The sequence below is a fragment of the Odontesthes bonariensis genome, chromosome 3 (assembly GCF_027942865.1).
Source record: "Odontesthes bonariensis isolate fOdoBon6 chromosome 3, fOdoBon6.hap1, whole genome shotgun sequence".
NCBI classification, from domain to species: Eukaryota; Metazoa; Chordata; class Actinopteri; order Atheriniformes; family Atherinopsidae; genus Odontesthes; species Odontesthes bonariensis.
This window is the reverse complement of record NC_134508.1, coordinates 16,538,550-16,564,040: the sequence shown is the minus strand read 5'-3', so window position 1 is coordinate 16,564,040 and position 25,491 is coordinate 16,538,550. Positions and strand designations below refer to the sequence as shown.

The 25,491-nt window shown below is 43.9% G+C and overlaps 1 protein-coding gene across 5 annotated transcripts in view; it reads left to right on the top strand.

Annotated features, from left to right (window-relative positions):
- Positions 1–25,491, top strand: part of plxna1b (plexin A1b) — a 181,584-nt gene that overhangs the window by 92,123 nt on the left and 63,970 nt on the right. For all 5 annotated transcript variants that reach the window (XM_075460537.1, XM_075460534.1, XM_075460536.1 and 2 more), the window contains exons 5-9: positions 6,628–6,728; positions 8,708–8,831; positions 10,132–10,285; positions 11,361–11,460; positions 16,970–17,084. In XM_075460537.1, the coding sequence (XP_075316652.1) occupies positions 6,628–6,728; positions 8,708–8,831; positions 10,132–10,285; positions 11,361–11,460; positions 16,970–17,084 (594 nt within the window). The remainder of the gene's footprint in view (positions 1–6,627; positions 6,729–8,707; positions 8,832–10,131; positions 10,286–11,360; positions 11,461–16,969; positions 17,085–25,491) is intronic.

Sequence of the window (25,491 nt, the reverse complement as noted above, 5' to 3'; positions counted from 1 at the left end):
AGGATAGCTCGCTAATGGCGGCACCTAGAGACAAGCAGTTTTGACCCACAAAGAGTTTAAAGTATCAGCTTTCAAACGAGCCATAACATGTTTCAGTGGCCCTATCACATAATATGCTGTGACTGTACAAAAAACGTCAAAAAAATGGTTTAGAACGCTGGGAGTCTACGACATAATTCTGTAAAAACCGCTGGTAGTCAATATGTTAACAAGGAATGATCTGCGATCCTTCCCCAAGTGGAGGAGTTCAAGTATCTCGGGGTCTTGTTCATGAGTGAGGGACGAATGGAGCAGGAGATTGACAGGCGGATCGGTGCGGCGTCTGCAGTGATGCGGGCTCTGCACCGGCCCGTCGTGGTGAAAAAGGAGCTGAGCCAGAAGGCGAAGCTCTCGATTTACCGGTCAATATATGTGCCTACCCTCACCTATGGTCACGAGCTGTGGGTAGTGACCGAAAGAACGAGATCGCGAATTCAAGCGGCCGAAATGAGTTTCCTCCGCAGGGTGTCTGGGCTCTCCCTTAGAGATAGGGTGAGAAGCTCGGTCATCCGGGAGGGGCTCGGAGTAGAACCGCTGCTCCTCCGCATCCAGAGGAGTCAGATGAGGTGGCTCAGGCATCTGGTTAGGATGCCTCCTGGACGCCTCCCCGGTGAGGTGTTCCGGGCCCGTCCCACTGGGAGGAGGCCCCGGGGAAGACCCAGGACACGTTGGAGAGACTATGTTTCTCGGCTGGCCTGGGAACACCTCAGGGTCCCCCCAGAAGAGCTGGAGGAAGTGGCCGGGGACAGGGACGTCTGGGTCTCTCTGCTCAAGCTGCTGCCCCCGCGACCCGATCCCCGGACCAGCGGAAGATAATGGATGGATGGATGGATGGATAGATGGATCTGCAAGCAATCGGATATCTTCCTTTTTTCAGCCAATCATAAGACGTTGGAGATGATTTAATCATAAGCCAATCACATTAAGCCATTCAAACAGCGCTGTTAATTGTAAATCGTCCTGTGCATTTGTGAATCTTGTCTTGTACATTTGTGAATCGTCCTGCATATTTGTGATGATTGAAACTGATTTAGCTCCATAAAGTATTGGCCATATCATGGCGAAGACTGTCGCCGCATGTCTCTTGCTTTGCTTTGGCTCCTGTTATGCGTTTAGTCATTTTTAATGACGGGCTACATATCAGGCTAAAAACCGCTCAGACAGCTCTCCACATACAGTGTTCATCCACGCACTTACCAGGTACGACTCGCGCCCAGGAACTACTTTGAAAGCAGATGGAGAAAAGTAGCGTTTGTCCCCCTTTCTTTTCCACTTCTTCCCTCTCCTCGGCTCTCTCTGCCTGTGTATACGGTGGCGGCTCGCCTGGTAGTGCTAATGGAAATGCCAGCTGTGTGGCTCCTCACTCCTCACAAAGTCCATTTACTAAAGTGACAGAGTCATTTAACAGGCGGACGGCCTATCCCATCCTCACTTAATTAGAAGACCCCTAGGCCTGTCTACCTTAGCTGGCAACATTTGCCTCTTTCTCACTTCTTTTTCTCTCCGTACAGTCTCGTTTTTTTCTCCACCTTTATTTTCTGCTGTTTTTCAATCTCTGTCTCATCCTCTGTCTCTGTCGGTTTTCTTCTTTGCTCTCCCAATCCTGTTCTGAGGGACACAGCATAATGAACAAATAGCTGCACACACACTGAGAGCATATTGACCTATTGTTTGAGATTCGCTTCTTTTGGAGGAGTTAATGGGAATGTCCGTGTGATGAGGATGACGATGAAGAAGGATGAGTCCATAGAATTCTTTTTCAGAGTTTTGTTTTTCTTGCCGTTTCTTTCCTTTCTTTCCTTGGTATGGCCACTTTTCGTGATAGATTCATGCTCTTTTTCCAGACTGGCTTTCTCCTGTTTGTTAACTAAATGTCTTGTTTGTTTGTTTGTTTGTTTTGTTGTTGTTTTTTTCTCCAAAAAGTGCTGATCATTACAAAAACTTTCATCATGGTGAAGACTCTGACGCAAAGAGAGATTTTTGTTGTGAAGGATTTGTTTTTGAGCCAACATTTGGCCAAACGTTTTTCATACGAAGGCAGTTCTATATTCACTCCTACAGCTCATGGCTGATGTTTTTCTGGGCTTACGTTTTGTGTAATTTCTTTATTTTGTGTTTTGGTGAGTGGGAATTAGAATAGTCATCTTTATCGTCCCTGAACTCAAAATAGGCACACATATAACAAATGACAGATAAATTGTTTTATCTGCGTCTTGTTTTCTTTGGATTGTGCCCGGATAAGGAGATCGAAACGATATTTCCCGAAGAGAGAAAACAGCAGAGCAGATGAAACATTAAGAAAGAAGATCTAAACGTGAATAACGGAAGAAAGAAAAAGGAGAATTGATCAAGTGGGGCCCGCAAAACACAATATTAGAGACATAAAGATGGCGAGGATGGCCGGAATGCCTGTATGTGTGAATATTCCATTGCGTGAGTTATGTTGGATAAAACGACGATTGCAGCTATCAGCATTTTATCGGTTTTCTTCACATAAAGACCTGATTTAGTAAATCGAGAGGGACACCATTCAGCATCATCTTAGGAACGTAACAGCAACAGCCTTTACACGTGTGCTTTTTCTTCAGCCGTCCCTCAGGATCTTCTTCCTCTGACAATGGTGCCAAACTCTGCCAGTCTTGTTTGCTTTCCTGCTCATCTCCGATCAGTCAGCTCATCAAACGCAGCCTGGTCTACCGTTGATCTCTTAAGCCCCTTACAATTCAGTCAATACACGCACGTTAACCCAGCCTCCGATACCCCCCCCTCGCTTGCACACATACACTAACATCTCACTCCCAGGGATAGTTTTTGCACAGCCATGCTTTTACACCCCACCTAAGGCTTAACTTGGGGAAGGTAGCACTTCCATTTCTAATTAGCTTTAGCTGGCATGATTGATGATGCCAAAGCTAAAAAAAAAAAAAAAAATGCACACGTCATTTACTGTGCCTGCACAAAATCAATAGCTGCAGCATGTTCTGCAGCTATAGCTGCAGCCCGACAGACCGAGTCCGGTTGGGTTTGTCATCGTATCAGATTCTGGGCAGATTTCTTTTTTTTTCGATTTTTCAGTTTATTTTTTCTCTTCTCTTATTTAATGCCCATTTAGCTTAAACCAGGATAAGCTGCTAGCTGATTTCATGGTTATTGAATTAGTGCAGGTGTGGTTAATGTGACAGAGGTCGTTCTACGCATCATCCTCCTCACTTTATTTTCCGGCCCTAAGCTGTTGGTTGACAGTTAAAGAGCACATACCTGCCAAGAAAGCTTCACATATTTAATTTCAGTTCAAATGGAGCTTTTCTGGCTATTTTTTGTTTTGTTTTATCCACATCTGGTTAAGATAACAGCTTTTAATTGGGAGCAATAAAGGATCCATACCATTGGACCCCCAAACCAATACATGCACTTTGCATAAATGCATCTTTGAAAAGCTGTTTGTTCTTCTGTTATTTGAGTTCCCGCAGGTTAACCTTTTTTCTACAGCTGGGGAATAAATCGAGCATCAGAACCATTTGAGACTACGTGTAAGCGGCTCAGCCGAAGTTGTTTCTGGAGGCAAGGTGTTACTAATTTATGATGCAGTGTCTCGAGCAATTATCCAAAAACATCTGAAACCAAATAGGGATTTAATTTTTTACCAGACATTATAACATAGAGAGGAGGTTCTCCATATATATCTGTTCCATCTCCTCCTCCTCCCCCCTCTCCTACTGTAGACTCTCCCTGTATTTAAATGTTTATAAAAAATAAAAAAAAAAGAACCCGCAACAAGGCTGATCCTTTTATGTCTTTAGATTTTACAGCCAATGAAAAGCTGCGTTGAAAGCTTTACGGTTCCTCTGGGTTTTGGGGGTGACCGTTACAAAGCCTGTTAGCTGGACGTTTAAAAGCAGGTGATAGTGCTCTGTAAACACAGATTGGAGAGGAAAGGTGGAAAGTTTATAACAGAAAGGAGATGTCATGGCACTGCGACGTGGTCGGGGTAGAGGGTTGACAGCAGCGGAAGAAGGAGCAAGAAAGGAGAAGTGAGTTACAGCTGCGGGAGCTCTTGTAAATAAGAAGATGGCCAGACAGAGGAGATGGCGGGCTTGGTTTATAAGGTCATTTAAAGGAGTAATGTGGCACACTGTTAGGAATTGGCTTTCATTAAAAGAGCCATCGAGAGATAAAGGAAGGGGGGAGTGAGCGGGGAAGTGTGTTTGGTTAGGCAGTGTTCTTGACACACACACAGGCACACATTCTTTTGGATCTCCTTGCAGTTAGTACTTTCCCAGCTCCTTGTTTTTTTATTTTTAAATTCCCTCTGGGAAAAGCTGCCCTGATGGGTCTCCTCCACCACATGACCGGCTTTGTGACACTACCACCAAATGGTGGGCAGTGTCTTCACCACTAAGAGCTCAGAAACAATTGTGAACAATTGGCCAAATCTATCATTACACATGGCAGCGATATGATTTTTGCCAGCCCACAAAGACTTATAATTTCCACATGATTTATGCGAACTATTGTCCTTAATCACAGGCAAAATGATTTATGATGAACAGAGCAGGAATGGGTTGGCATCGGGGATGATATTAAGAATATTAAGAGCATACATTCTCTCCTTGTATCTCATTTTTCCTTTTTTCCCCCTCATACCAAATCATAAAGTACATGAAAGACATCCACTTGCGCTCATCCATATATCCATCATCCATCATCACACACTTTCATTCTCCATCCTCCTCGCATAATCAAAGTTGCCGCCCCCCATACCTTATTCCTTCCCTTCTTTGGTGTTCCTTTTAGATAAGAACTAGACTCCCGTTCAGTTTGACACTAACACATAGCAGGCGTCTGCCACCATATCCCATCTTCTCAGCGCAATGTCCTTGCCAATTCGCCCTGTGCGTGTCTTCAATTACACTTTTCCTCTGTTCATCCATCCAGCCTACACTTCCAGTAGATGGCCTCCTCCTTCCCTTCCCCTCCAGCCCTCTCTCATTGCTTATTTGCATCATTTCATCTGTCTCTCTCTCTGGGCTTAAAGCCAGCCAGAAAGCTACTGTACTGAGTTCTGTATCGACTTCAGATCAGAGGAGTAATTGCTAATATCTGTCTTTAAATGAATGAATGAGATGCTCAGGGTAGGATGGTGATTGTGGGTAAGCAGAAGGACCATGGGAGTGTAACGAACAGCCCTCTACTTGAGCATTAAAAAAGCCTGAAAGGCAGCTGATTACTTAGAATCTCAGAGCTCAAATGAGTTTTATCATGTCATGTTGACCTCAGTTCAGTGTTGGACAGATGAGTCCAACTCCTAGTTTAATGTCTTGGAGCTGCATTCCATCGACCACCTGGTTTCTTTCTCGCAGCTAACGGCTGCTCCTTTTCCTCCATGTGTTTTTCTTCTCTTATCTCTCCATTCATCGCTTGTCTCCCTCTTATCCCTGCCTCGTGAAAAATCCCCCACTTTGGTCCCCTCCTCAATAAGACTTTCATGGTTAAATTTAATGTATGTGTGTCTGTGATGTGAAAGTTTAACATAGTGCGGGCTCTGTTAAATGCTGTTACTCACTGATCAGCTGGCTCGTCCTGAGCCATGTGATTTTAAAAGTAGCCTGCAGTGACAGTTTAATACATTCGGGCTCTCTCTCTCTCACACATACACACACACTATTAAATGTGTGTGTGTGTAACATCCTGAAATTGGGATCGGGCAACTCATCAGCTTTGGGCACTTAAGGAAGAGTTGAATGTGTCACATGCAGCATGTGTGCCCCTTTAAACACACGTGACTACTTTGTTGCGTACAAGTTTTGTGTGCATAAGCTCGCAATCTGTCTGTCACACCTTTAAACACACTTTGATCTCTTGGTAATATCTTGAAATACACACACACACACTTCAAGACCCACTGGGACTATGTTGCGAACCATCTGTCATCACCTTTAACTGGAGTGGAAGGCTAAACTCGCACACTTGATCCCGTTTCGTCGGCAACATCTGTAGCCCGTCATCAAGCTTGTGCATCCACTGTGGCCGGGGTGTTGCACACACGCTCTTATGCGCACAGTCTCGTCACATTGATGCTACAAGGTTTTTTGTTGCACAGGTTCTGTACAGACCCTTAAATTGCCTCTCTTGTAAATGCACGCGCACACAAACGTACACGCACACACACATTGGATCTAGCCTTTTGCTCCTCTACCTCCTATTGTTTTTTTTTAGTTTTTTTTTTTTTTAGGTCACCTGTCAATCACAGCAGCGTTGCCACGGCCACCTGTCAGGTGTCCCAGCATGCATTGCAAGGCCTCTCGTGCAATGTGCTTGACTGGAGGCTGTCACACACCGCTGAACCTGGAATCACTCACCGGAACACGCGCGCGCGCACGCACACTTCTCACTGACTAACTCTCACTTCCTCTCTCAGGAACATGGACTCGGACACAAACGCTCTCTGACTGAACACGTTTGAAACTGAATGACTCTGATAAGCTGTAGAAATCCAGTGTGGATGTACTGTTTCCATTCTGGACGGATAACAGGGACACTGATCGTTTCTCTTCAACCACTCTGTCTCTGATTTCTCTTTCTCTGCAGGTGGTGAGAGTTCCAGTGGAGAGCTGCGAGCAGTACACCACTTGTGGGGAGTGTTTGGGCTCCAGAGACCCTCACTGTGGTTGGTGTGTTCTCCACAACGTGTAAGTGCCGCACACACTCATTAACTCACTCCACTCTGGTGCCCTTTTTCATTGTGAAGCAAATATTGTTTTTCAGCAAATCATTTCCGAGTGGAGGGACTTTCAAAAGTAACCGAGGCCAATACATCGTTCCCACATGTGTAAACAGACGTTTTCTGAAATCTAGTTCAACTGACCGAAAATGTCAAATTGTACTTTAACACCCTGTTGCAACTTTATGAAAGCGCTTTCCAGGACATTCATCCTCGTGAGTCTCTCAGCTGAATGTGTGGTGCCACATCGTAGCTCGGCATTCTCATTGACTTCTCATTGTTTTCCTGGGTGGCGTTTTTTCTTTTTTCTTTTTTTGTGTGTGTATAAACAGTCTAGTGCAACTACTTTTTCATTTCCAGTGTTTGTGTTTGGTCTTTGAATTATGTTCTGTTTGCTTTAAAATTCCTGTTCAAGGTTGGATATGTAACAGTAAGTAGAACATTTGTTGCTGCAGTATGTTTAGTAAATCGCTCATCAAACACACTTGCGGTGATAGAAGTGTAGGCTAACAGTGTGTGTCTGTAGGCCTGCGTACTTTCCTCTGACTGGAGGGTTTGTGTGCGCACCCAGGAGAGAGAGGGAGAGAATAGTTGCATGTTATTGAAAGGTGACAGGATGTGAAAGCATATCTGGGTCGCCTTAAGCGTTTGGCATAGTTCCATCTCTCGTTGCATTAATTAAACTTTCAGTACATATCACCCACGTTTTCTCAAAGTACACACACACACACACAGCCTGTTTTTCTCTGTCTCAGGAAACTAGCATCCTTGAAATGACACGCGCACTCATTACGGACTTGAACCGGTGATCACCCTCCATTTGGGCACATGTTGACCTTGTCTCTTGCTCATTTCCTGCCTAATTGTGCCAAATGTGGCAACGTATTAATAGGCAAATTATTTATAAGCTTTTCTTTCAGCCCTCTGGTATTTTCAGCCACATCGTATTAAAAGTGGTGCTGCTATCAATCAGCAGCAGAACTAAATGAGAAATAGATTCATGGTCACACGTACGGAGGTGTTTCCAGACAAAAGAGCACATTTCATTCGCACACCACAGGAGCAGCATAAGGGAATGAAGTTCATTTTGAGAAAACGCGTGCATACCTTCATGCTTACCTGCTGCTGGCGCACCGTATATGTGTGTGTTTGCACATCAGCCACTCTCTGGGGACTGGTTGGCGACAGCGTTTTCTTCCTGAGCGTGAGTGAAGGCTAACTAAATAAGGGAATGAGGGAGCTGCTGTATGGAGCAGGCAGTTAGCATTTTTTTCTGCCTCCCTCATGTTGTTAAAGCCTTGCAGAGCGCCACATCAGCACTTTCTTGTCACCAGTGGGACCGGTTGTTGTTAGCGCAAAGGTGAAGCAAATGCATTATGAATAGCTAATAGTAAAACGACAACAAAACGGGGCTACATGGGGATTTTTAGCACAATCCGTTGGCTTGTTATAAGGTGTGTGTGGGGGGTGGGGGGTGGGGGGCGGCACTGCTGACTACATTGATATGCAGCTGGTTGGAATTGCATCAAACGTTAACAATCGCCTGGGAATCTTCAGACAAGTTTGCAAAGGGTGGGACAGTAAAGTGAAAAGATGAGGGGGGACTGGATGTTTGTGGAGCTTAGCGGTTCTTTCACAGATGTCAAGACCAATCAGGTCATGATTTAAAGGCCTATAGTGTTGACTGGGGAAGGATATGAACCTGGTTGTATTTTATTACTATTCTCATTTTTGTGTGACGTACAGAAATCTGATGGCTGTACATATTTATCGTTTTGATACGATTGTCATATTAAATGAACTGTTCCTTTTGTCCCCTCTTTTCCCTCACATCACATCTCTCATCTGCCTGGCCCTTTTCAACCGCTCTTTATCATTCCCATACGTTTCCTCTCTTTTTCCTCTTTTCCTCTATCCTCTCTTTGTTCTCCCGCTGCTGCTCCCCAGATGTTCCCGTAAGGATCGTTGTGAGCGAGCAGGAGAGCCTCAGAGGTTTGCCACGGACCAGAGGCAGTGCGTGGAGCTGACTGTTCAGCCTAGAAACATCTCTGTCACCATGTCCGAGGTTCAGGTATGTATTCACTTGTCTGGAAGCCAAGTTTCAGTTTGTCCTGTTTTATCTTTTAAACTAAAAGATAATAATAACACGAGAAGAAGCTTAAGCGTCTGTGAGGAGCGACATTTCTTGAAACATCGGCTGCGGCGTGCTTACAAGGAAGGCTTTGGCCTACAGACATGTGCACAGAAGCGGCTGTTGATTGAATCGGCAGCCCTGTGATCAGTGAATGATCCAGTCTACGTTAGAGCCACATCCCGAGTTTTATGGCAACAAGTTAGATGATAAGATCAATAGCACACTTTCGTGTCTCTGTTAAATACAATGCCCCAGACACCAGGCAGTTTCCTTAGCTCAGCAGATAGAAAGGAAACAGGACAAACAGATAACCTGACCCGTCAACTGGTAATGGAATCTGCTTACTGCACATCCAAATTAATATCTTCAAATTTGGGTTTGTACAAAAGTCAACTTGAGTTAGACCTCCGATTCTTTTTTTTTTTTAAAAGCGTGATCAAGTTCCTACACCACCAACTTTGGGAAATTGCTGGTTGCTCTCATGAAATAGCCTGGTGAAATAATCAGCCATTAAAACAGCAGACCAAACATTACACACCACAGTGGTTAAAGCTGGTGCTATAAAGCATGCCTCTGGTACATAACTGGTTCATAGAATAGGAAAAAGTTTTTTTTTTAATTTACCGAACACCCCTGTCCTCGAGATATTATGTCTAAAAACTAACCAAGACAGTTTTTGTGAAGCAGAAAACTTTTTTTTTTATTGTTTGGAGTGAACATGATAGAATACTGGTACAGCAGAAGGCTGCATACATGTTGCAGAAGAAGGGATAATAACCGTGCAACTCTATAGCTGACAGACATGTTTCTCCTGTAGCATTCATTCAAGCCATTCTGTCTTTGACATGGACTTTCATGAATATTCACGAATTCCTTTTCAACTATAAGCATGTCTGTAGATTGAATCAGGAAATTGCTTTTCATCGTCTTCATATTTAGAATGAATTAGCTGTACATATACCTGTGTATAAGAGCTCCCATTCAATCTAACCACGGGGGCTTTGAGTGATGGCGGTTTTCTTCTCTTTCTTTCCGCACATTAACGTGTACCTCGCCGTGACTGACGCACACTCACTTTTTTTTATTCATGTTACTGCCGCACACACCCACACCCACGCCTCGCTTCCCTTCTCTCCTCACTTCCATTAACCCTCATGTCATATCTTATAACAATCCATGTACTCCATGTCCTTCCATTGATCTTGCACTGATTGTCTGACTCGTTCTTTCTCCATAGCTGGTCCTTCAGGCTCGTAATGTGCCCGATCTGTCAGCGGGGGTCAACTGCTCCTTCGAGGACTATGTGGAGACAGAGGGACGGATCCAGGGTGGACACATTTTTTGCCTGTCTCCCTCTGCCAGGGACATCGCTCCGATCACTAGGAACAAAGGTCAGGAATAAAAAGCGATAAAGCAATGAGTAATGAAGTCACGGGGAAATTAGGTCTTTAGGGCAGGGAGGGTGTGGTTCGGGGGAGTAATGGTAACATCAGGAATGTAAAGATGAAAGATTTTTCCATTCACTAGTTTTTTTTATGCTGTATTTATCCTCTTCACTTTCTTATCCTCTTCCTGACTTTTTATGTAATGCTGCCCCTCTGACTTTGGCCTGTCATTGCCATCATATGCTGCACATTCATCACCAGGGGCTGATCGTCTCCTCTTAAGGGATTTCTATTGTGCACTGCTAACAGTGAAGTCGGAAGCTGTGCATTTACTCAAACAGAATTTTAATGTTGCAGCTGATTTGCTTCGTTTGTCTATATTCACATTTCCTTGTCACTACCAATAATAGCCACCCAATCCCACTCAACAGCCCACGCAACAGTCCAGATTTCTTTTGCTTAAAATAGAACAGTTTTTGAATTGCCATTATCATGCATTATGCACTGTTGTCAGTGTCGTTTTACTTGTTTTTTTGCTGTCTAAATGAGTGGTTGTGCTCTTAACTCCTTTTCAAAGCAGTAACGTCAGTGTGGTTTACCGTCGCATTTAAAAATATCTGCATATTTATATATTTATTACTTCTTTCAGAGAGATTTGCACTGGTTTCACGTCCAATTCTGTCAACACCGCAAAGAAAAAAACTCCACATTTAAAGCACTGAAGACAGTTTGCTGCAAGTTTCGTCAAAGAGACTACTCAGATGTTCTTCAGCTGAGCCCATTATGCCCCATTATTAGTTCTCATCTGCCCTGGCATCCAAACACTGATCGGTGCTGCTATTTTTAATGCCACCCTACTGTGGTTGTGACATGAGAAGCGTGTTGCTAAGTTACAGTCTGCCTTGGTGTGTGTCTATGTGTGATCTGTCGAGGTGAAACAAGTAGAAAGGGAAAACTTCTTCCACTGATCAAGCAGTTTAAAATTTGTTTGGTCATTTATTTAAGATGGGTTCATTACCCAAATTATTAAGATGCAGCCAACAGTGGGATTGATGTTTGTTTGGCTTTGTCTGTCATGCAGGTGACAAGCGGGTGGTGAAGCTCTACCTCAAGTCTAAGGAGACGGGCAAGAAGTTTGCCAGTGTCGACTTTGTCTTCTACAATTGCAGCGTCCACCAGTCGTAAGTTGGGATGATTTGATATTTTTTCATTTATTTGAAGGTCGTTTTCCTCTTGTTTTTTTCTTCGCTCGCGTTTTCTTTTTGTCTTCGTTTTTTTTTCTTCTAAGAGATGGCATCTTTGTCCAGCATCCCCCACGGGTTATCTCATGTTACTATCCATGAGAGACGCACATACGCTCTCATGCACATATCTATCCCACCCCCCTCTGACCTCCCCAGGAGGCTAGAGTTACATTTGGAGTGAAACATTAAATGTGCCATACGCGAGAACCGATTGGGTTAAGAGCTGGTAATTCTTCTCTTTTTATCATGGGCCGCTACACACTAATGATTCTTGTGTGATTTACTCATTACGCAGTGGTAATTCCTGTAATTCCTCCCAATCACAAACTCAAACCTCATACATGTTTTTTTCTGACTTGATTGAGGAAAACAAAAAGAGAAAAAGCTTTAGCTATGTGAGTGTTGGATTTGCACTTGTTCACACAAGAAATACAGCAGCAGGTCCTGTTACAAGCTAATATCATGAATACAATCTTGTGCCTTTTCCAATGAGTTAGTCTCCTTCACGCTCCAGATGCCCCCAGCTCTCTGCCCAATCCTAACTGCCTCCTAATCCACCGTCTGCTGAAAATCTCTACCACCCATAGAGCCACACCCCAAGGTCAGTCCTGCTACGCGCCCAATGCACCCTGCCAGGGTAAAAGAATCCTCCAACTCCTCAACCCCACCCCACCCCCACACAATACCCTCCCTCCTGTCAAACCATGGCTGATCCAGGAGAGGCTGGATCGTCTGCTGGGGTATTAGCCTTGGGGCAGCAGATGGCTCAGAGGCCCCTGGAGTACCGCAGGGCTCCATCCTGGCTTCCCTCTGGATGCTAGATAGCCTCCTTCGAGGATTGTCCACAAACACATATGAGCATGCACAGCCACACCTTTCCCCACTGTGTCACTTAGAGCTCATTGAGGCCTTAAATGTCTTGGACACCTAATCCGTTTCTGTGACCTTTAACCCAGCACCCACCCCCCATTTTCCTGCTCTCCTATACAAATCCCTTGCCGCAACAAAAATCATTAGCTCAGTTGGTTATGGGTGTGGTGGTTTACAATGTCAACTCGCGGTTAATTCATCTCCCACAAGGACCCTCTAATGTTTGCTCTACCTCTCAATGCGTTTTACCAACTGGAGTACATGTTACGTCAAAATGTAAACCCCGTGAGTACAAATGGCTTTATAAAATAGGAAACGCATAATTAGATAAAAGTGCAGCATATTTTCCTAATGAGTGCAATAAGTCATGATGTCCCATCAGAAATGAAGCATAAAAAATGTAGGACAAGTGACGCGTACAAGAGAGTCGGCCATTTGAAGATATTACCTCAATGAACTCTGATTAAATCCATTCCCTGCGCTGATCTAATACATCCTCTGAGTGATGTAATGGACATGTTTAATGAAGTTACAGACGAGGCGCATTGCATCTTCTCCAGTGACTCTGATGGCGAGGCGAGATGCTGAGATAAGAAGCCCATTTGGAGCTGGATCCTTGTCCCACATAGACGCTGCTGCGCTGCCCCCCCAGGTCTCAGTTTGTGGCGTCTGATGAGATCAGACCGGTAATGTTGTTGGCGTAATGGCTGCAAACTCACATGCAAGGCTCCGTTTCCAGAATGTGTGGTCATTCTTGACGGAGCTAAGTTCCACTTTAATGAGTTCAGAGCCAAAATACTGCAGGCTTTTACCCTGTGAAGGAGGCAGACATTCTTGAAAGATGCTGAAACACATTTCCTAGCAGAACAGTGTTCAGTAGCTGTCAGTGAATTCCAGTGCTTTTTTTTTCCAGTAGCATACTGTATGCCTAGTTATATGACCCATCATAGTGTGTCTTACTTCACTACTATTGATTCCAATGCAACCTTTTGGAAGGTAGAAATGTAGCTTGACAGTGGAATTGTCCCAGCAGTTTTCCTGTGAGCGTACTTCTCACACTCCGACATCCAACCCCTGATCCCCAAAAACGCACGCCCCCCCTGCTTGTTTAATCAACTGATTACGATTTGGCCCTTGCCTTTTTAAAATGCCATAAATTTGCATAGTTGTATTAATTTAATTAGAATTCCCAGTGTTTCAGTTTAAGGATGGCTGATATTGAAATAGAAAATCACCCACGGCCATGATTGCTCCTTAATTAAATATTTCCATATGCTTTTTTCCCATTCTACAGCTCTGCACTTAATAAAGATGGATAGTCTGGAAATAATTTAAGTGTGTGCATGAGGTCATATGCAGCACCTTTCCTCACTGTGGTCCGTTTGACTTGGACAGTGGCTGGGTCATTAGTTGCGTGGCTTACAGAGCACATGGGATAATTATAATCATTGTATTGAGTGTCATAGAAAGAAAGAGCAGCTTTTTGACAGAGGTGACGAAGGTACTTGAAAAGCAGTGAGCTAAAAATAAAAAAAGTAGGGGACTACAGACATCTACAGTCTAATACTTGGAAGAACTATACAATGCGTGCTGCATGTTGAGTAATGTATTTTTCTCTAAACTCAGGCATGTGTTATTGGAATAATGTTCGAAAATTATAGCCCCTATGTGTTTTATTAACCCTTTTACTAATTTCAAAGGGCTCCAGAAACCATAGACTATTTCAGAGGGAAGTAATTCAGCTTCTCTCCTTTCAAATGGATTGTAGCCAATAAATAACTCATTTTGCCAAGTGCAAGAGCGTCAAACGCACCTCGCTAGGAAAGCGGATTGTGTTCAGCTCTCCAAACTGACCCAGCAGAGAAGAGAGGAGGAAATCACAGTCTATTGTGTTTGGCCTTGAAGAAATACTGCTGTTCCAAAGGTAGCGTATCTCCATTAGCATCTGAATATGAACAGATTAAATTAGCATTACGAGCGTGGCCATACAGGGAGCGTGTCTCCAACTGCTCAAAGCCACCGAATGGCTGCAGGCACTGGAGAAGGACAGGAATAAGCAATAAGGCGATACTGGGGGGCCTGAAACGTGGAGCCCGCCCCTGATCAAGAGAATTGCATGTGCTTGAATGGCCTTGGGTGGGCTTTTTCTGAAAAGTGGGCTCCCAGGCTGTAATAGAGACTTTGAGATCCAGTGGCAGCTTGTGACAGGGGGCCTGGTTAGTTCGAGGAACCGTAGAATGAGCGGTAGGGGGTTGTTAGACAGGCCCTGCCGTGGGCCTTGGTGGCATAAATAATGGCACCTTCTTTTATATCAAAAGCCGTGGGCATAAAAGTAAAAGAGAGTAGGCAGTGGTTACCTGCTGGTATTTTTCTCGTTATTTCAAACTCACTGATAAGACTAACAAGCTTGATTTGACATGAATAAAAGATTCAGGTCTGATTTATTAAAAAAAAAAAAAAAAACCTTGGCAACAGCTGTGATGACTCATGTGAACTACTAACCATACATCGTCCTGTTGACTGTTAAGTTGGGTTACCTGCTGTGTTAAGTCGGTTTTGTAGTGTATTTTGATGAGGAATGATCCGCTGGTGTGCCCTGAACAAAGAGAAAAACTCTTTGACTTTCAAAATAGTTATCTTTACTGTACAAAAGAAACGTAAACAAGCTACACAGGGAGCCTGGCTAACTTAGCTGGTGTTCATTTGTCTTGCATCAGTAATGTCATCTGCTCTTTTGTTCAGTATTGACGGCACTCCCTCGACTTCTCACTAGCTTCTTTGGGACCAAACATTGAACTAAAATCCCAGATTTGCTCTTTAAGTCTACGCACTGTGGCTAACCTAGCGTAGCCTAATCGCTTTCACTCCATTTGTCGGCAACATTGACAAATCTCCTCTCTGCTCTTGTGTGGTATTAAGAGGCCTGTTATTTCCTTAGCTGCATATATTTCATTCTAAATGGACAGCTTCTGTCAGCACAATGCTAAATTGGTCAATTAAAGCGGCAATGGGATTGAATTAAGCTCCAGCCTCTGATCTCCCTCAAAAGGAGGGGTCTGGGCTGGAAATGATCGCTTAAAGTGTGCACCTAACAAACGAGCGGCCCTAATTGATCCAAATGAATCCACGTCAGGGTTTGATGGATTCATATATGGGCTCCATCTCAGAGCTCAAGAGTTAAAGCCCTCATTTTTCATGCACATGATGAGAAGGGAAACTGGCATTTTACAGAGGGTTAAAACACACTTGAGAGCTCGTCAAGAGTCTGCTCATTCCAGCTCCGACAGATGCGCACAGATTTACACCTGGAAGATACGGTTGAATACTAATCGTCCCGCTGACTTTCCTACCTCGACTTTATTAAATGTACGATTTTATTGTACTTCCACCAAACCAAATGCTCGCACAAACCCCCAGTAGCTAAATGAGTCACAGTCCTGAAATCCTCAAACTGAACTGCGTGAACTGCAGTTTAGTAAGCTTTGTAGTAAGATGAAACAATTTTCTTTAAGACATAAATGTTGTATTAGATAATACTCCACACTAAAATGAGAAATCAAATGGCTTTGCATGTCTCTAAGGTTTAGAGAGCACCAATAACATGAAGCTTTGTTGATGAAGTGCACACTTATACTTGTCTGACTCTCGTTCCTGGGTTTCTTCAGACGTAAATACAAGCATAGAGATTTATAAACACACCGGAACATTCAACCTAATGTTCCTCCTCGTCTCCCCTGAGACACCCACTGCCCTTTTTCTCCCCCCTCTCTCTCACGATGCCTGGCGTCTACACTTCTGTCAGGGAAATCCACCTGCTTTTGATCTCTCCCTCCCTCGTCGCCTCTCCTCTGTCTCCCGTCTTTCTCTTTCAGCCTGTCTGTCGACACCTCGCCTCAGCTAAAGCAGGTGAATTTAAAATGGTGGAGCGCTCTTAGCCCCATGGATGAAAGAGAGCTTTGGAAAAAGAAAAGGGAGGGAAAAAAATGAAGGGGATGGAGTGAGAGGCAGAGATGAAGAGACACAAAGATAGGTTTACAATCAAGTGAATAGAGGGAACGAAAAAACAGAGGGAAAGAAAAAGGGGAAAGATATGTAGAATGGGCCGATTTTGGAGGGGATCTTTGAGATACACCAGCAGCAAGCGATGGAGAGTTACAGGCAAGTTGTAACTTGCTGTTGGGAAAGAAGATTCCAGACGGGACAATACAGATTCCTCTGAAGATGGTTACAAACATTTCACAAAGTATTGTGTGGAAAAATATAGAAAGTTTTTTTTTTTTATGAAAAATGGAACATTCTAGATGTTAACCTATTATTTTATGCTGTGCTGAGTCACTCAGTGTTTATTTTGCTTGAATACTTCAAGGAAATCTGCCCTGCCCTGGGTCCTTATTTCAAATTCTATATTCACAATCCACCGTTTTCCCCTGCTGCACTCCATAGTTTGTAAAAACGTGTACTTTGATAAAAGAGAATGATGACAAACCCGTGGAAGAGGTGGCGCAACAATAAGGCTTGTGTGTTGGAAAGCAAATAACTTTGCTGAATGGTGTCCTCTACTTTCTGTCTATCTTAGCTGCCTTTCCTGTGTGAACGGCTCCTTCCCGTGCCACTGGTGCAAGTACCGCCACTTGTGCACACAGAATGCCAACGACTGCTCTTTCCAGGAGGGACGTGTCAACAATTCTGAGGTAAGGTGCACCCCGCGGACTGTCACGTGCAGCATTGCTTTCAGATGAATGTGAAATAACTTTAAAAAATCAAATAAAATGGCACCATGTCTTACTAAGGCTACTCTGCTAGCAACAGATATGGTAAGTCTAACAGTAATATAGCTTTTTTTATTTATTTATTTATTTTTTTTACTATTGCTCATAATGTAACCGTTCCTCCCACATGCAAAGCACACATTATGCCAACATAGGCGTAAATGTTCCGCAACTACACATATACTTTTACCCCCACACGCTGTGACTTTTGCCTCCGGCTTTCCTCACATCCTCCTGCTGTGTGTCTGCTGTCTGTATGTGTAATAGTGGTTTTTGGCACAGTGACAACAGCTTGTGTACTGTGCAGCAATAATTCTGTCGTGGCCCATAAGGCCATAAACAGGCTGGGATGAATGACTGTATGGAAATACTGCCTTGTTCTTACATAGCCAAATGCTGCATTAGCATAAAAGCTAATATTAATCGTGCTGAGTGGCAGCTACAGCAGGCGTCATGCAAGGCATAACAAGTGTTTGTCAACTGCTGTAGTTTATGCAAGGCTGGACACCGACCTGGGTAATGCTTTTCTCTTTTCTTTATTCCTACACTCGGCACACACAGGCCTGTTTTTTTTTTTTTTTTTGATGGAAACAAAAAAATGCACAGAAATTCATATCTTCTCGATGGACTTATGGATGTTAACCCACTGCTCTCCCAAGTGACTGACAGTTATGCTGGTGCTTTATCTCACTAAAGCCTCACACACATAAATACACACACACATGCACAAAAACAGAATTCTATGCTATCTCTTCATGTTTTTAGCCTGAGATTCTGTTATCTACATGCAGATTAAAGCCCCCCTCCCCCCTTGTTGGCCAGTCGAAATCACTGGCCTTTATTAATTGGTCAGCCTTCATCCAATTACTTTCCTCGTTATCTCCTCCCTCAACCAGAGCTGTGCAGAATCTCAAACACGAGCCTGCTAAACCACAGCCTCCCTGCCCGTCCAAAACAAGATGCTGGCCGTGCCGTAGCGGCTCACAGAGCTAAAGCTAGCAGATTAGAGCACCCACCTGCAAGGCGTGGGGAGAGCGTTGGCTAGCACACTGTGAGCTGAAGGAGGCCAGAGGGGTAACGGGTGGATAAACAGGAAGGGCCTGAAGGGATGAAAGGAAAATAACAGATATAAACTCAGTAGTGATATTGGCATGCCATGAGAAGGTCTTTTGAGGCATTGCGTGTGCTAGAGTAAGGTGTAGCTGCATCTGTTTACAGTAGAGCTGAATCGTCACTTGATTTGACTTTTTTTTTTTTTTTTCCTATGGAGCCGCTTATCACTGAGGCCAGAATGTAGTCAGATGAGTTAATAATGTATCTTATTTAGTTGCACATTTTTCCTGATAACAGATGATGCTGGGATATTCCACGGGAGATTTCTCGTAGTATACGTCAAAAGCGGTTATGAAGTAAAACGGGATGGCCCGGAGCAAAGACTGTATGTCAAAAAGTAGGAGACGAGTGGAGAGGGAGATAAAGAGATTGAAGGATTGTTACAGTGAATCGGACAGCGGGAGGAAAGCAGGGATAGACAAACCGGCTTGACGGTGGCATGTGGACACAGAGAACTCTCCTGTCACCTCGTCTGTCCAAGAAACCACCGACCACATGCTCCAGTAGAGGATCCATCATCTCCGTCACACACAAACATCTACCGCGCTTTGTGTCTTCCATGCAGAAACGTGTAAACATTCTTACAGTGACCTGCACACACACACGCACACACGCATGCACAGTCATTCATCATCCTTCTCTTAGCTGCCATATCCATTAGTTTCGCTCCCAATGCACCAACAAGTACAGCTCTTCCTGTAGGCTAGGCTTATCCTTTCTCCTCTCCGGGGCAGGGCCCATCTCTCTCCACCTCATCCCTCACAACTTTGATGCTCAGTCAACCCATCTTTTTCTCATTTCTCTTCTTCACCTTCCACGCTCTGTTTGTGACACATATTGGTAAAAAAAAGGAGAAAGGAATCAGAAATGTGCCTTTTTTGTGTTTTATTATTTAGTAGTTGGTAAAATGGAAATGATTCTGCTTGTGGTCGGTGGGTATCTGTGCTCACATATGCTCGCACCCTTAATTTAGACCTCAGACCGTCCTTTCTTTTTTTTTTTTGCCACGCTCCAGCTTGATCCTGAATACAAATAGTTGTGTTTAGCATACAAGTGAAATCGGCTCTCCTGATTGCCGACATTTCACTCAGACCTTTACCGCTCTCAAGTGCAAATGAATGCAGTAGATGGGATTGAGTAAGACTCATTCTCAGACAGTGATCAAAGGCCAGATAGAGTGCTCACACAGGGTTGAAAGGTGAATGTTCTTCCCGCCAGACTCCACGGTCTGAGCTGTGCTGTACTGACAACATAGTAGGGTTAAGAGGGAAGATCAAACCAGCCGGTCAAAAGACCAAAGCCAAGAGATGAAATATGGATGTGAGAAGTTCCCTTTTTCATACCAACATGATCAACCCCTCCCTCTCTGCTTTAATTGTATTAAATCATTTTATTTACCAGCATCATTAGCCAATAAAAACCATTGTTCCTATTTTAAATGCAAAAGTAGCTTTGACAGGCAAAGGTTGAAAGTGTGTTTTTTTTTTTTTCGTGAGCTGACTTTGTCAAAACAGCGATGAGACGTGAAGGCAGAGAAATAAATTGACAGAGTGAGCTTGGAGAAAATAAGTATGATGAGTGACATTTCCAAATCAAGTATGCATGAATGCTTCCAATGCCACAACAAACAAACTCTTAAATTAAGGAACGACTGGGTGGAAAATTGCAGGAGGGGAGTAGGAGTTTCTTCATTATAAAATCAAATGGAAAAAAAAAACAAAAGTGGAGAGAGACTAAAAAGACTGAAGTGAAAAAGACGAATCGATTTCTCCTTGCTGATTTACCTTTCCCTCTTAGTCTCTTACGATGCCATCATAGTTTTCCCTCTTCCTCCTCCTCCTCCTCCTCCTCTGTTCTCCTTCTTTTCTGTTCTCCTCTGTTCTCTGCTTCTTTTGGAGCCCTGCAGTGAAACGGTTTTCTCCGAGCTGGAATTTTTTTTGCCAAAGCCTTGATGAGTTGCAGGCAGGGTTCAGGGTGGCTGGGCTCAGCTATGTTAAGGCATGCTCAAGTGTTTGTTTCGCTGCAAAGCAAGGCTCGGTCTCACTCCAGCAATCAAGGCGCCGGATAACTTGATTGAGATTTGTGGCACAGCGCTGTCTTTTTTTCCTTCTTTTTCTCCTCTCCCCTCTCTTCCGCCTTCCTCTTTCTTTAATAAGCCTCTTTTTTTTTATCACTAGGGTTTTAGCTTAACAATCAGCAGCCTTACATTTGAACAGTCCTGGTATTGTTTGCTCAGGTTTTAGGTCCAGACTGTGGGGGCGTTTTATGGGCCTTTTTACATTCCTTGTCTTTTTTCCAAAAGAGGTGTAAAGCTCTACTTTCTGTGAGGTAGTTGCCAGTCTGAATACTGTGCTCTGCCGCAAGAATTATTGTTAATGTAAGACAGTGATCACTCATATTCTGCCTCTTTACATCTCATCATCTACACTGTCCATCATTCCTGACATCTTATATGTTTGATTTTAGTGTATCCTCCACATCTGAGGTGCATGGAATGTTTTTCACTGTTTTATAAACTTCACACCATTCTATTTATTCTGTGCCTCCTTTGTACAGATACACACACTTTTTGCTCGACATCTTTGCCCCTTTCTCGTCTGCCTTTCCACCCTTTAGCTCCATCTGTGGTTTTATTTATATTTATATATATATATATATATATATATATATATATATACACACACACACACCTTCAGGGTAATATTGTCTCTCTTCGCACTTTTATGGTAAATATTCCCTTGGTTAAGAATCTAGCATTCTCCGTCATCATGGATGGCAAATAGCTTTGGAAACACCTTTTGAACACTTAAACTGGGTCAGCTATGTCTGCCAGTTTGTGTCCCTTTCCAAGACCAACAGTCCAACACTCACACCCAGTAGAGTTACCGATCTGCAGATTTTTGAGGGCAGGGTTTGAACTTCTCCCATAAGCTCTTTTTTTTTTTCCTCTTTGTTGCACAACTATTTCTGGTACTTTCTGTGTGTACAGCTGGATACTGTATGCACACAAACCCTTCCAGGGGAGACTTGACCACAACATGGCTGGAAACAGGAGAAAATGCAACCTCTTTCAAACCTTTTTTGAAAAAGGCCTCCTGATTAATGTTATCTCATTTTCCGAACCTGCACAAGCAGGATGTGCTGTACTACTTCTTGGCGGGGAGTTGTTGACATACTGCCAGAGGAGAAGATCCAGAAACGGATTGACTTTACAGATGTGAAAGTGCTATCCTTCATTTAAGCTACTCTTTGGGGGGGACAGTCAGTGTGGGCATGTCTTCTTCCTTTAACACATTTATAAAGTATATATCGACAAGCAGCAGTCAGTACAGACAAAGCGGTGTATCATAGCAGCTCTGCAGTTGAGCTAGCAAGTACATCCACACACTGTCCCTTGACATTACGTCGACAAAAGAGGTTTCATATAGACTGTGCGCTGAACAAAGCATCACAATACACAGGCGCCATTTCTCAAGTGTCGTCTTCTGCTCACACACTCTTAACCGAGTGAATGCACTCATTGCTTACGACCTACCTACATATTCTCAGTCGCAGGAACACATGGTCAGTGTTTCTTTCTCTCGCTCCCTTTCACTCACACACACATACATAAACAGTCTATGGCTGACTGGATTATTTGTGATGGAGGTGCGAGGGCCCTGGACCGTGACATTCTGGCACACTGTGTTTACCCTGGCTGGTGCTCAGACACTGAGCAGAAAACACACACACACACACACATTCTCTGGAGAAAAGGGACGCCCCACAGACTGGAGGCCAAGGCTGCTTGAGGAGCCTTTCTTTGTGCATAGACACACGTTTGTGTTTGACTACGCTGTGTGTTTGTGTGCGACTGTCGCTGGTTCTTATCAGGACAAAGCACAACCAGCAGCACAGGGCTGCAGGGGGCATACGGGTGAGTAGGCGGGAGGAGTGGGCGTGTGGTTGAATAAAATCATCTGTTTCCCTTTTTCAGTCCCTTCTGGTGTCTGTATCTGGTGGTAATATCTGTCTCCACTTCCTCATCGTTTTTTTTTTCTTGCTTCCTTTCCTTTTCTGCTCTAATGGCACAAACTCCAGTCCTTTTCCTTCTCCATCCCTTCCTCCATCTTACTCCTTTATCCCTTTGCTTCATGTCACCGTGCACACTATTTTATCCTGCATCTCTTTTCCCCATTTACCCACTGCAGAGCTCATATAAACGGACACATATACACACGTCTCCACTCAGTATGTCGAGGGGATGTGCATAAACCACATTTAGTAAGAAATAAGCAGTTTTGTAAAGACGGCACAAATAAATGAGAAAATGAGTGGAGGTGGGATGTAATATCCCTCATGCAGTTAGTCAAAACAATTCGCTCCTCCTTGTGGTCCATATATTACACCAGAGACAAACCAGAGACGGACAGAGGTGGTGTAATTGAGAGCAGATGTATATGGAGAGACGAGAGGAGGGAAAAAAGAAAATGTGTAGAAGGAAACCAAGACAGGGCCAGGGAGGTAAGTATTAAAACTCTGGCAGTTACACGCTGCAGATTATATTCAGAGTGATGCAATTTATTTTCCAAATGCTCCACAGTCGGAGGGAAGGGAGAGGGAGAAAGAACGCTGGAACACGGAGAGGAAGTGAAGGCGACATGGTGAAGAAACTCCATGTCTTCTTTGCCAGATGGATCTGTGTCAGACTGTGACCAGCAAATGTTTCACCCTTGGTTTGGTTTGGTAGATGTGGAGCTCCTTTAGCTTTTCAAACGTCCTCAGCACTCCAGTCCTCCCGGTTTCTTGTGAAAGGAAACTTTTCAGACGCTTGTCTGAGAGGCATTAATCACATTTCCACCTAAGGGAAATCAGTGTGGGAATGTATCAGGTGTTTTGGCAGTCTCTCTTGCATATTCCTCTAATATGTTAATAGACAGCAGTGTGGTGAGCTGAAGACTTGTAAGTGGTTTTTGAGAACCGGTAATGTAATTCAGCCCTTCGCTGACATCGTAGTTCTGCACTGTGTAAGATTCCCACACAAGAGATTCCAGTCTTTTCCGTAGATGCTTATATAGGTGAACAAAACATGCATAGCCTGACATATATACATGTGTGCATGTTTCCTGTCTCCTTCTCTGTTGCTATTTTTAGACTCACTATCCCAAAGCCTGTCTTTTTTTTCCCCCCTCCAGCTTTTCCTTTTATTATTTTTTTTCCCAACATCTCTGGTGCACTTCTGGTGTGCACAAGTCCCTCACTAACACAAAGCAGTGAGGGAGGGTGGGTTGCTCCTAAGAAGTATGCCTAGCAGACAACTAAACAGCGCAGATATATTTACGGTAGAGGGTGGAGTTTAGCAAGTGTAGCTTGCATTAAGTGCCGCGTTTATGCAGATTTGAAGGACACTTTCTTTGCTAAATTGATGGAAGTGCTTACCCTGAAGGGATGTTAAAAATGTTAGGCAGCAACCGGAGTTCAGGGCAGACAGTTGCAAGTGCGCATTCGCTTCTCTGTATAATCCGCTCCCACCTGACAAGCCCCGGTGATGCAGCAGGCTTCACCCCGGTGACTGCAACACTGGATACAGCGTCAACGAAAGCTTAACGAAGAGCTAATGTGAAACAAAGATTCTCACAACCGGGCACGCAGGCCGTGTCTGGAGGCCGTGCGCACGTGTGGTTTAGTTTTTGTGCATGTGTGGGTCGGTGTCTGTGTGTCAGTCACAGGTCCCAGTGGTTTAATTATTCAGGCTGTATTAAATCTTCACTTCTGCGGCTCTCCCAGCCAGCTTGCCTAATGGTGAACACAGATGAATATTGCATTTTCACCATCAAGCCTCTTGTGTGTCATAGAAGGGGAAAAAAATTTAAAAAATAAATAACTGCCAAGTCACCGTGAGAGAGAAAGAGAGAGAGAGAATAACACAGCAAAGAAGGCTGCAGGAAAAACAAACTCGGAAGTGCAGGCAGATCAGAGAAGCAGACTGTGATTGAGAAACAGCAACTGCCTGCTGGGACAGAAAGAGAGAGAGAGAGAGAGAGAGAGAAAGAGAGGCATGCTGCGACGGCCAAACTCACAAGACCAGCTAAATGTGTCAGTCATGTTGGGCTTTTCACCATGCTGTTTCGTGAAGTGGCCGTCGCTGATTTTTCTTCCAGCCTCCATTTTAGCGTCACCATTGCGCTCCCATGAAAACCCAAGATGGCTCGTGAGTCAGCACATGCACAAGCTTCAAGACACTGAGAGAGCCTGTAGAGCACCGGGTCTGAGTTTAGGAACGTAGAGTTATTTTATTCTGATAGTGTAATGTTTTAGCAATGTTTTGCATCACTATGAAATAGGACTTATTGGGTTATTTTTGGACCAGAAACATCAGTTTCTTTGATTTTCTTAAAGGTGATGTTCTGTTTAGTTGAAGACGGTGATCTTAAAAAAGGGAATTTATATTAAAGCAAAACAGGAATTTCTATCATTATGTCCTTTACACATTGGATTCCTAATGAGGGGCATATTGACAGGGTCCATAAAAGTGAAAACGTTGCAGAGAATTCAGCAAAAGTGCACCCTAAATGTGAAGTGAGATCATTTTGATAAGTCTGTCCACTTGTTTTTTTTTTTATGGGAAAATTCAGTTTAAATCCATCCTCACTGAAAGATGGTACTGTCTCCAGAGAAGAGCCATAGGCTGCAGCAGACAAGAGAGCGTATCTACCTCCGAAATCAAGCCTCGTCTTTGAAAAGCTGAAAAGTACAAGGTTTGATTGCCGCTGACATATCTGGGTTAGAATGATAACAGGGTGCCAGGCGCCCCCACCCCCCACCCCATCTACACTATGAAAATCCATAAGGAGGAAGAGGAAAAGAAGCTCTCTCAAAAATATTCACACATCCCTGCTCCTTTTTTATTGTTTTATGGCACACTGCGCCATTTGTGTGGAGGGGATCAACTGTGTAGGTTTGGCAGCTTGCTTGTAAGTCTAGGATGAGGGATTAGGAGATGAAATCAAAAATGTATGTTTGCCCGGCTGAAGCATCAAAGAAGAGTCTGAGGGTGTAACTGTGCATATATAGTATGGGAGGAACATGCATGTTGGCTGACTGTGTCAAGCTCTTTGATATTTTAATTATCTACCCTGAAGAACATGTATGTCTTCCATTTCCCTGAATCTTGCCTTATTTCTTCCTTCCTCTGTACTCGTCACCTTATCCCTCTCCTTCTCTCTCCCTGCACCTC